Source organism: Prunus dulcis, chromosome 3, assembly GCF_902201215.1.
Source record: "Prunus dulcis chromosome 3, ALMONDv2, whole genome shotgun sequence".
Classification (NCBI taxonomy): Eukaryota; Viridiplantae; Streptophyta; class Magnoliopsida; order Rosales; family Rosaceae; genus Prunus; species Prunus dulcis.
The window spans coordinates 20389216-20401171 of record NC_047652.1 but is presented as its reverse complement, the minus strand read 5'-3'; the positions used below and the strand labels follow the sequence as shown (position 1 = coordinate 20401171).

The 11956-nt window shown below is 36.4% G+C and overlaps 1 protein-coding gene across 3 annotated transcripts; it reads left to right on the top strand.

Moving 5' to 3' along the window:
- The first annotated feature begins 51 nt into the window (after nucleotides 1–51).
- LOC117623169 (histone acetyltransferase HAC12-like) lies at nucleotides 52–11155 on the top strand. Of its 3 annotated transcripts, none has more exons than XM_034354049.1 (17): nucleotides 52–117; nucleotides 2125–2353; nucleotides 2464–2566; nucleotides 2901–3159; nucleotides 3251–3526; nucleotides 4225–5732; nucleotides 5864–6145; nucleotides 6229–6507; nucleotides 6997–7125; nucleotides 7271–7471; nucleotides 7574–7716; nucleotides 7885–8188; nucleotides 8689–8828; nucleotides 9381–9459; nucleotides 9665–10054; nucleotides 10247–10556; nucleotides 10644–11155. In XM_034354049.1, the coding sequence occupies exons 2-16, from the start codon at nucleotides 2136–2138 to the stop codon at nucleotides 10475–10477; spliced, it is 4542 nt and encodes a 1513-aa protein (XP_034209940.1). In that variant the 5' UTR covers nucleotides 52–117; nucleotides 2125–2135; the 3' UTR covers nucleotides 10478–10556; nucleotides 10644–11155. The 3 variants fall into 3 exon arrangements, with proteins under 3 accessions (XP_034209940.1, XP_034209939.1, XP_034209941.1); XM_034354048.1 differs by lacking the exon at nucleotides 52–117 and adding an exon at nucleotides 1159–1276; XM_034354050.1 differs by lacking the exon at nucleotides 52–117 and adding an exon at nucleotides 1293–1556.
- The last annotated feature ends 801 nt before the right edge of the window (nucleotides 11156–11956 follow it).

The window sequence follows — 11956 nt, the reverse complement described above, 5'->3', positions numbered from 1 at the left end:
CTAATTTTGATTTGATTTGATCTTTTTAATTTCATACAAGGGGAAGGAGGAATCAAACTTAAATCTCGGATGTGGGGTTAAATGCTTTTAACCACTTAGCTGTCCCTTGCTATAAAGGTGAGAATTGATACCAACAATTTTCAAAAAAACTAAAAATCGTAGGTCTATACTATAGTTGTTGTGAACTCCAGTAGATGGTGGTGGGTTCGGGTTTATAATTGTTGAGAATAGGTCGTCTTGTAAGGTGAATTGCTGGGCAAAGAGAAGAAAAATAGTTGAATTTCATTGCTTTGTTTATGAATTTTAGTCATTAAATAATATGACTATTGTTTGCTGAAATATATTATGTCTAGAATTGGTTTACATATAAAGGAATAAGATATTCTCAAATCATTTAGTATACAAAATTTTGAAACTTTCTATGTTGTGGGTGTAAATAACAATTACACTTTAAAACATATCTTATTAAAATATTATCGTGGAGTCATATTGAGGTAGGTAGTTAAATTATTATAATTTCAAAATATATGTTTCCATTGTTTGCCACTGTTATTAAGAGAAGTAAATGTAAATTTAGGTGTCCACTAATTTATACATACATGTGCCTTAAGATACTTTTGAAATAATAATTTATTTATTTTTGAATGGAAGCGATAGTCTAAATTATAGGGGGAGTTTTTCACACACACTACCAAGTGTCATGGGGGTTTGAACATGAGATTACTAATTTGCAAGCCAATGTCTTTCTTCACTGAGCCAAACCCCGTTGACGAAACAACATTATTTTAGGAAGAATATCAACGCTAAGATATTATTTCAGCCTATGAGATAAAAATAGGTCCATTTCCATCCAGCCCTAACTAATTGGGCTTTTTGTTTGTATTTTGTTGGGTTTTGTAACTAATGACCAAAAAAGAGAGAGATAAAAATGGGCCTATATTTCTATTTAATATTCGAAACTTGGGGCTCAAGTTTAACAAGTTATATTTCTATTTTCTGAAAAGATTAAATATAAATTTCAGATAAGCTTCCAGGTTGAAAAATATGTGGAAGGGTGGTTTCGTAATATACACACCCGTCTCCTTCTGTGGTAAAGAAAGTCACCTTAGTTTAAAAGTCGTAGCTATTCCTATTAGACTCTGGCTTTGCTTTGTACTTCCAAACTTCACAGTACTTATAAAATCATTAAAAAAGCTTCGTGGCCCACCACCCATGGTAATGTCGAGGAGGCAAACTTCAACTTCAAACAGCCAATAAAGAAAAGCAAAGAAAACAGGTTTCTTTCCTTAAACCCTTATTTCCAATTTTAGGGTTTTTCGCTCTCCCTCTTTTCTTTCTGGTTCTGCTGTTTTTAGGGTTTATGAATTCGGCAACGTCGATTATCGTCGGTGACGTTTATTCTGAATTCTTGTATCTGCCTCTCTGACAATTCGGTTGCGTAATCTGACAATTTGACCGATTTAACGGTCCCTTAGTGAAGTAATTTGAGCGACAAATTACGGAATTTTGGATTGGGGTTTGGGGGAATTGGTTTTATTAGGTCTCACCTCAGCAAGGTAAAGATTCCTAATTTGTTAGAATGCTTTGGACTTTGATGGGTTTTCGAGGATATCGTTCGTTTTGTGATGATTGTGTTTGCAAATTTTTGAGCGGATTAATTTTATAAGTTTTCAGAAGAATAAAAATTTGTTGGACGTTGATGGTTTCACGAGTAAGTAATTAGTGTTATAACAATTAATTGCACGCAAATACTGACGAGGATAATTTCGAATAAGCAGAGCAATAATGATCTAGGACGTGAGAAATATTGGTGCAGTAAATCACGCACTAGCTGGTTGCCAAACTGTAATATGGAAATTGCAGTGAACTATTATTGAGGAACAGACAGTGTTAGTTTGTCAATGATGTAATGATCTAAGCAATTAGAGTCTGCCAAAAGTTGCGGTGAAACTTAAATAATTGCACAGTGTTCATGCACACTCAAACATTCTGTTTGTTTTAGATAATCAAGCTCCTTAAGTTATTTTGATGAATTCTGTGCATTTAGCTATTTTAATTACACTTTTCACAACTCTTATGATTGATTCTTCTTACATTTCGTACTCAACTCTAGGTAATTTACAGTTTCAGCATGAATGAAGTCTCATAAAATCAGCAAGATGGATGTACAGAGATACAATTCAGACCAAACCTTTTGCCATATATCTAACTACCCGGTGCTGAATTCAAGTCCCTTTTTGCTGGGAGGGGATGGTTTACGTTGTCAGTCAATAAAATGCCAACTAGGCTACTTGAGTGATTGGCGCAAAGGTCCTAGAGTTAGCAGCGTTCGTAATTTGGTTAGGAAAAAAATGTAAGTCTCGTAAGTTTTCATTTTGAATGTAAGTGGATGTATTAGACTAAACTTGTGTAATCTTAATCACTACTAGTATATTTGTTCTGACTTTTGGAATTCTTCCACAGTTCTGACATCTTCTTTCTAAGTACCAATTATGTGTTGGGAGAGCTAGCATCTGATTTTGTGGGTGTCCTGGAAAACCAGCTATTTATGGAGGCTACTTCAGAGGTCTGCTATTCTATATTACATTGAATATTTATTTAGAGAAGTTTGTTTGTTTATTTAACTAGATTTTGTTCTTGTTAAATAGGAAACACTTCATAGCCACTTATAGTCATGCAATTGGTAATTCCTTTAGAAATTTGAGGCCTAACTATTAGTCCTTGTAACATGTTTTTGGGTAATTCTGTGACCTTACCAGCTAGCTTCAAATTCTTTAAGGGGGAAAGAAACTAGTTACTTGAACCTTATAGGATATAATTCTGCTATATCTTCTCTAGTTGAAAATTTATGAATGCACATGTTAAATATCCTGAACTTTTAACTTTTGGATATATTCTAGGAGGAGTATGTGAATGAGGAGACACTGTCTCATCGGCTGCAAATTTTACTCCAGCATAAACTATATGATGCAAACTCCAATGAAAAAGTAGGTTTGCCTTTGTGTACGCCAATGCCAACTTCAGGGCTGCCTCACGGTTTTTGCGATTCAGGTGCTGCAGAAACACCTTCTAACTGCTTAAGTGGTACTAGTAAATATGACTCCATTGGTCATAATGCTTTCATAGCTAACAATGCTGATCACGTTAACCTCATCAAAGGTGGGCCATTTTAACTTTCCAAAACAAACTCATTTAACAATTGGTTAGTTTAGACATATTTATCTAATGGAGTAATGAATTTTCTTTGTAGGGTCCCCTTTTAATGGTTATAAGCAGGGATATGCCAATAGATTCATTGCTTCCAATGAATTGGATATGTCTTTTTCGTCAGGCCTAATGCAGGTTGCTTCTGAGATTTTTCTTCCTCTTGAGGACGCCTCAGCATCAATCACTGCATATTCCAATGCCAATGAGTTCTCTGTTATTGGAGGTTTTGATGATGGGAGATTCGCTCCTCAAGGGAATCTGAATTACAGTTCTGATATATCGTTTGATTGTCATGTTCAACAGCAACATCTTGACCATGGTATGCTTTTGCCCGCATTATGTTTAACCTCTTCCAGTTTATGAAGTCATGAATCATACTTGAGTTTTAGTTGCATGATTGACAAAATGTGTTATTTTGTAACTTCTGTTTGTTTTAAGTCCTCAGATCATGTATAGTTTCTTGGTGTTAGACTACTTTATTGTTTCTGTCGTGCCTGATGAGAAAATTATTGATACCAGATTTAGCTATAGGCTACAATGTAGTATCTGAATTTTTAAAATTTTTTTTTTACTAAGAAATATGGCATACTTCTTTCAGATTTTGGATGGCTTGACTCAGATGTCTTAGCTTACTCACTGGACTGGGGTAGAAGTGGCATTCTTGTACTCATATTATGTAACCACATAGTTAGATCCAAGTTCTCCCATCTTATGTTTGATCAACTTGATTGATGAATTGTATGTTCATTGATTCAATATGTGCTTTTGAAGCAGGTATCTGTTCACCAATCTGCATAGAGTCATTTAGAGTTATTTTTGAAACTATGTTAGAGGATCTAGATTTCTATAAATAAATATATTATAATGGAAAACATACTTACGCATAACAAGTCTATCCACTCAAACATATGGTCTCGTTTTCTATTGGGTTCTTTCTTGGTCTCCTCATTTCTGTATACTGTTTTCCTGTTCTGACAAGTACTTTTTCTTGTGAAATTGAATCCTATGAATTCAAAGGTGGTTTGGGGAATGCTCAATCCATGGTTTTTCCATCTGCAATGGATGAATTTTCAGCGGTTTCCTCTTCTAACTTGCTGATCTCCCAACATATTCCAATAGAAGTTCCTCAAGTTTCTAATATTCTTCCTGGCAGAATCTTCAGCAAAGAGATCTCAACTCTTGAGGATATAGTGCAATCTTGTTCCCTGATAATGAAGTCTCAGCATAACCAAAACCGACCCCATCCTTCATATTTGCAGCCTCGGGTTCCTCCAGAACAGTCACATGCTGCTCAACAGTGTGCTTCAGATGGGCCTAGTTCAGGAAACATTGAAGATATTCTTCCTTCGTCGAAAAGGTTGAAGATGGAGAACAAAAATGGAAGTTTTCATCTTTTGGCCCCTTCAGTTGTTCAACATTGTTCTCCTGAAGGACTTTCATATCTGCAGCACCAATCTGAATCTCCTCTATCTATTAATTCTGAGGATACAGTGCAATCTTGTTCCCGGATGATAAAGTCTCAACATAACCAAAAACGACCCCTTTGTCCATATTTGCGGCCACAGGTTCCTCCAGAACATTCACATGGTGCTCAAGAGTACGCTTCAGATGGACCCAGTTCAGGAAATATTGAAGATATTCTGCCTTCGTCAAAAAGGTTGAAGGTGGAGAATAAAAATGAGAGTTCTCATCTATTGGCTCCTTCAGTTATTCAACATTGTGCTCATGAAGGACTTCCATATCTGCAGCACCAATCTGAATCTCCTCTATCTATTAATTCTGAGGATATAGTACAATCTTGTTCCCAGATGATAAAGTCTCAACATAACCAAAAACGACCCCTTCATCCATATTTGCAGCCTCGGGTTCCTCCAGGACAGTCAAATGGTGCTCAAGAGTATGCTTCAGATGAACCCAGTTCAGGAAATATTGAAGATATGTCGCCTTCGTCAAAAAGGTTGAAGATGGAGAATATAAATGAGAATTCTCATCTATTGGCTCCTTCAGTTGTCCTGCCTTGTGCTCCTAAAGGACTTTCATATCTGCAGCAACAGTCAAAATCTCCTGTATCTATTAATTCTGATGTAACGCATGTGGAAATAGAACCAGCTAAAAATTCTATACAAGATTCCACGGGGATCAGTGGTGTTAGAAAATGTGATTCTGACAATATCAATAAACTGGATTCCGAAAGTGTGCCTCTTCCTTCTGTAGGAGTATTTATTTGTCATCAGATGGAGCAATTAGACCCTACTAGCACTAGTGAAATTATAGACAATGTGAAAGAAGTTCCCGGAGGAATGGAGTCCAAGAGTTTATCTTTGCTCTCACAAGAGCTTAGTGTTGAATTTAAAGAGGGGGAAGTAAGGACTGAGTTCATCCAAACAGAGCCAATACCAGACTCTGATCTTAAGGAAGTGATAAAGCCACAGAATCCAGAGACAAAGGGTACCCTTTTAACTGAAATTTACACAGAAGAGCAAATCAAGGAACATTTATCAAGTCTTGGGCAGAGCATTGATCAGGTAGTAATTTTTCCATTCACCGTTATTGCTTTTTTTAAGTTTCTCCAAGAGTTTCAACCCATTTATATTTGTCTAGGTTTACATTGATTGAACATGAACAATACTATTCTTATGCCTTTATTTTAAAACAGAGTATCGTGACGGAAGAAAGAGTAAACAGTGAGAAAGTGTGTCAGTTGTGTGCGTTGGGTAAGCTTTTTTTTGCCCCCACACCAATCTATTGCTCATTCTGTAGTGCCCGTATCAAGCGCAGTGTAAACTATTACTGCACACTAGACGAGCATGATACACAATATTGTGTTTGTACGTTGTGCTATAAGGAGTCTCGAGGTGGAAACATCTCATTTCGTGGTATTCACATTTCAAAGGCAAAACTCAGTAAAAAGAAGAATGATGAAGAAACCGAAGAATCGGTAAGTTTAAGTCATTTGGTCTTTTTATTTCTGAAATCTTGAAATTAGTGACTCAATTCCTGAGGCTTTTTATGTACTTGCAGTGGGTTCAATGTGATAAATGCAATGGCTGGCAACATCAGATATGTGCTCTCTTTAATGACAAAAGTGCTTTGGAAGGCAAAGCTGAATGCATATGTCTCAAATGCTTGTCAAAAGAGACAGAATGTGGAGAGCTCAAGAACTTATCAAATAATGCTGTTTTCAGTGCAAAAGATCTACCAACTACCATGCTTAGCGACCACATAGAACAAAGACTCTTTAGGCGCCTCAAGCAAGAGAGAGAAGAGAGAGCAAAGGTCGAAGGAAAAGAATTTTTTGAGGTAAGAATAAAACTCTGTTTAGGATGCACTTTCAATTTATCTAATTTATTTTGCATTTCAAGAGAATTTTTTATGTTTTGAGAGTTGGACAAAAATATTGTGACCACTAAGATGGTTGTCTTGAGGTGAATGCCTAGCGGTTATGTCCTAATCAATTCAATCATGGGCCTAGTGGTTATAAAGTTTCTTGTTTGAAGCTGCTTGTCTTCATACGGAGATGGTTCATAATCTACAGTCCTTTGAAGCTTCTTGTTTGTTATTACTATGTTTCTTTCAATGAGATGTTAGGTTCCAGGAACAAAGGATTTTGTTGTCTCAGTGGTTTATTATGTTGAAAATGTAGAAAAAGGGCATTCGAATCTAACAAGACACTCAATATAAATTAAATTCGCATCTAAATTCCTGTTTATATATTCACAGGGAATGTGTTTATGATATACAATCCCTTCTATCTGCTTACTGCTTTTGTTTGATTTGATGGGTTGTTAGGTTCCAGGAGTCGAAGATCTTGTTGTCAGAGTGGTTTTATCTGTTCAAAAAACACTAAAAGTGAAGCAAAAGTTTTTGGATCTCTTTCATGACGAGAATTACCCTGCTGAATTCCCATACATATCAAAGGTGGGAAAATTTTAACCAATCCATAGATTTCTTTGTTGATTTATTATAGACTTTCGTCCTCTCTCACTCTGAATCTCTTCTATTTTAGTGTCACTGCTTGTTTATTATAGTTAACCTATACCATTTTTATTTTTTTTGCATTCAGGTTATTCTTTTGTTTCAGAGGATTGAAGGGGTAGATGTATGCCTTTTTGGAATGTATGTGCAAGAGTTCGGTTCAGAATGTAGTCATCCGAATAAGCGTTGTGTTTATATATCATATCTGGATTCTATTAAGTACTTCAGGCCAGAGACAAAAACTGTGAATGGAGAAGCTCTTCGTACGTTTGTTTATCATGAATTATTGGTAGTTACTTTGTTTCCCTATCATTATTTAAGCCTATGTTACTGGTACAGCTAATTGACAAATGGTAACTCAAATTTTCTTTTTACTAATTTTTGTCTTCAGATAGCTTACCTTGAGTTTTGCAAGAAAAGAGGTTTTATTACCTCCTATATATGGGCGTGCCCTCCTGTGAAGGGAGAAGATTATATTTTATACTGCCATCCAGAAATGCAGAAAACACCCAAGCCTGATAAGCTGCGGCAATGGTCTCTCTCTCTCTCTCTCTCTCTCTCTCTCTCTCTCTCTCTCTCTGTGTGTGTGTGTGTGTGTGTGTGTGCACAATTCCCCTATCTTGTGTGTTTGTCTCTCTGTGCATGTGTGCATTCATTTCTTCATATGTGCCTTCGCTGATTTTAACTAGTTCACTTGTGCAGGTATCAGTCAATGATAAAAAAAGCAGCAAATGAAAAAATTGTGGTCAGTTTCACTAATTTATATGATCGCTTTTTTATCCCTACTGGGGAATGCAACTCCAAGGTAACAGCAGCTCGTTTGCCGTATTTTGATGGTGACTATTGGTCTGCCACTGCTGAGGATGTGATCAGGAACATTGAAAAAGAAAGGATGACAGACTCAAAGAAGAAAGCAAAGAAAACAATAACAAAGAGAACTTTAAAAGCCATGGGACATAACAGTCCTTCTGATGGCTCTACCAAAGATATTCTACTGATGCAGAAAGTAAATATTCTTAACCTTTCCCTTTCTAGTTCTTCCTACTAAATTGGTGGCTTAAAAGCAACCTTCTAATATTCTAATTCTTCACTTTGCATACTATAGATGAAGCAAACTTGGTGGCTTAATAAATAAATATACAAAGTGACAAGTGTGCGAATTCTGATAGATAAGGTTACAAATAAGGCAGATAACTAATGCTTGATTCATATACTCGCCTTCAACTTTTACTTGCTACTTCCCTAGGATTTAATGAGGGCAATAAGTTATCCAAATGCTGAGGCATGCCTGGGTAATATGTCCATTCCTTGATCGCAATATCACTAGTGAAGCAAGTGTAGTGGCCACCTTAATTTTTAACAATGATATAATGAATAGGTCTTGGGCAGGAAGAAACATCTGCACCAGCATTGTCAATTTCATTAATACTATTAATATTTACCCTTTTCCCCCTGTTAGACATCTTACTTACTCTCCAGTTTGTTTTGGTGTCTCTTCCTTTTTAGCTGGGGCAGACCATTTTACCAAATAAGGAGGACTTCATAATTGTCGACATGCAGTATGTTTGCTCCCACTGCCATGAAGCAATCTTATCTGGGGCACGCTGGTCTTGCAGTCAGTGCAAAAATTTTCACCTCTGTGAAAGGTACCAAATTTCTCTCAGGTCTTTCCTGCTCTTCAAATTTTTTATCCTTGCTTTAATCAGAATAGTTATGGTGCCTGGAGGTTCTGAGGTCCCTCTTGTAGTCTTATGTTATTTATATCTTATTCCCAACAATGTGCAGTACATTGAGAATTGAAAGTGATGGAGATGTGTCCGTATGTGGTTTGAGTAAATACTACATCATAGGTTGAACAAGTAATTCAAATAATAATAAATAAATAAGAAATGGTTACGGTAACTGAGTTTGTTGAACAAGGGAGCACAAGTTATCCCTGAAGCTTTATAATACTTGTATAGTACTTCAGTGTTCTACTAGCTTTATAGGTTGAACTGATTGACTATCTTCTTCTTTTTTGTGTCTCTCAATAATTGAATCTTCTCTTCGCCTGTGAATTATGTGCGGCACATTGTTTGCCTTTCTTGCCAAGATTCTGTTGTCCGGAAGTATGGTATTTCTGGGTTTAGAACTTGATTGAAGTGGAAATTTTTTTATTTAAATTTGTATTTATTGTTCCTTTAATTTGTATGCTGTAGATGCCATGAAGCTGAGCGCAAAAGTTATGGGAGGGACATGCACATATCAGTCAACATGGAACAACATGTGCTTTCTCAGGTGAATCCCAAACCTTATAGGCCCGTATGGTAATTCCCCCCCCCCCCCCCAGTAAAAATCTAAACCAGTCAATTAGTGTTCTAATAATATGTAGCAAATGTCAGATACTACAAACCAGCCTAGTAACAATTCTTCAAATAATTACTCTCCTTCAAGTTAGAGTAGCATATCTATGCTCATTTCTTTGACTTTTGCCCTTTTTCAGGTTATGGTGGAGAATGTGCTTTCTGATACTAAGGACGAAGATGTTATTTCGAACAGTCGTTTACTTGAGAACAGGCATACTTTCTTGAGCTTGTGTGAGAAAAATCACTATCAGTTTGACACACTTCGCCGGGCGAAGTATTCCTCAATAATGATTCTGCATCATCTCCGAAATGCTACTGTGCTGACTGCTGGGAACACGTGCAGTATTTGCCATAAGGATGCTGTGGTTGCTCAGAGCTGGGTATGTGAGATCTGCCCAGAGTTTGGTGTTTGTGCAGCATGCTATCAAGAGAAAGGAAGTTCTTGTCACATTCATAAGTTGACTCAAAGTTCTACCACAGTTAGATGTAGGACAGAGAGTCGAGACTCGCCACAAAAACCATTGATGGTAAGTTATATTTTTAAATACCCATACTATCCTCCTTGCATGTTGTGTGTGTCCATATCTCTATTAACAACAATGATTTTCATCTCTTTCCATAATAATAATATTACTAGCGATAGGGATTAACAATAATTCATGTAGCTTAGTATGCATATGTTTTTGTGATGCTCAATGTAGTGTATATATGTGGTGCAGATAAGGGAACTGCTGGATGTTTTACATCACGCACGTAAATGTTGCTCAACCAAGATTCAGCCTTGCTCTTACCCAAACTGCCTCAAAATAAAAAAGCTACTCTGCCATGCAACAAAGTGCACTGTTCGGACTACTGGAGGTTGTCAATATTGTAAGAAGGCATGGTACGTGATAAATCTGCATTCGAGAAACTGTAGAGAATCAAATTGTGGCATACGACGGTGCATGTGAGTTACATTCTCTGCACTTAGCCACCACCCTCTCCGTCTCCGCAAAGAGGATAGAAAAAAGAGGTTCTACTGCTTTCTAGGTATTTCCTTTTATTCTTATTACCTGCATCACAATAATTGTTCTAATGTTCGCTCATTTATCGGTTGATTTGGTGTTGATTTTGAAGGGATGAGATCTGAAGAAGCATGCAGAACTACGGTTGCAGAATTAGTCGGATAGTGAACAGCGAAGGTTGCTACCAATTGATAGTCTCAAGTGTACAGATAGGACGGGATTGTCAACACCAGCAGCCTGGTGTATAGAAAGTTGAGAAGCAGAATAATTTATGGTTTAGTACCTTCAGAAGGGCTGTAATTTGAGGGCCTGATTTTCCAAGTTGGTCATGAGCTACACCCAGAAAAAGCTGGTATGGATCCAAAACAAGATAGGCTTAGAAAAAGTTTGCTTTTAATATTTAGATAAGATAGTCTAGTTTTGATGCCTTGACCTCATTCTTTAGCCCTTACATACGGTCGCCTTTCCTGAAGATTGTTGTTTTCTTGGACATCAGTAGATGAATACAGGTTTAGAATTAGGTAAATCAGAATTTCTAGTTTGAGGCAATCCAATTGATGTATAAACTCATTCTTTAACATTAACATTCTGATATGATCTTCCAATAATTCAACCATTACTGTATTTTCTGCATGTAAAACCATTGTTGTTTATTGTTATTATTGTGGAAAGTAAACAGGAATGAAAATAAATTGTGTATTGTAGAAGCAGAATGAAGTGTTATGTACCAGAAAGAAGAAAGCCTAATTTCATCCAACATCTTGCCTCTTTTGTAGTTCTCTAATTTTCAATACACCACCTTGCCCTTGGCCAAAATTTGTGTTGATCAGGGAAACAAAGAATTAAACAGAAATGCAACATCCTCTCGGAACATTTATATTATGAAATTCCTTTATTTCGTTCAATATTTGGTTAATTAGCTTAAGCAAAACAAAACCAAAAACCTTTATATCTAAATCTAATCACATGGATTGCCTAAAAAATTTGCGTTCTTCACAGGTCTTGTCTGAGGCATGCTATCCAGTTAGCTACTGTTGCAACTACTGATGGCATACATACTATTAGCAAATTCTTCTTAGGACAAACACTAACGCACCTTCAGATTAAAACAGTTCAAAATGGTTGAGATTGCACCTTATATTAAGTATTAATATTAAAAAAAAATTATTAATTCACATTGGAAACATCCATACTTAAATGCAGTCATTGTATTTTAATTTCTATTTTGTTCAAAAAGAAAATCCTTTTTAATTTCACATTTCTTCATCACTTCACTTGTCGTGGACAAGTATACTTTGTTGCCCAGCTCATAATTCCCACCCCTTATTTTTTCACCATAAAAATACTCAATTCAGAAGCTCAAGCTAATGGAGGCCATGGCTATGAGTAATCGTCATAAACTCATACTTTGGATGACCATGAATT

Bases quoted from the DNA above. Each gene is read 5' to 3' on its own strand.
- LOC117623169 (XM_034354049.1), top strand. From the start codon at position 2,136: ATGAAGTCTCATAAAATCAGCAAGATGGATGTACAGAGATACAATTCA. The intron at 7,717-7,884 runs GTCTCTCTCTCT...TCACTTGTGCAG, and splicing joins CCTGATAAGCTGCGGCAATG to GTATCAGTCAATGATAAAAA. The intron at 10,055-10,246 runs GTAAGTTATATT...TATGTGGTGCAG, and splicing joins CGCCACAAAAACCATTGATG to ATAAGGGAACTGCTGGATGT.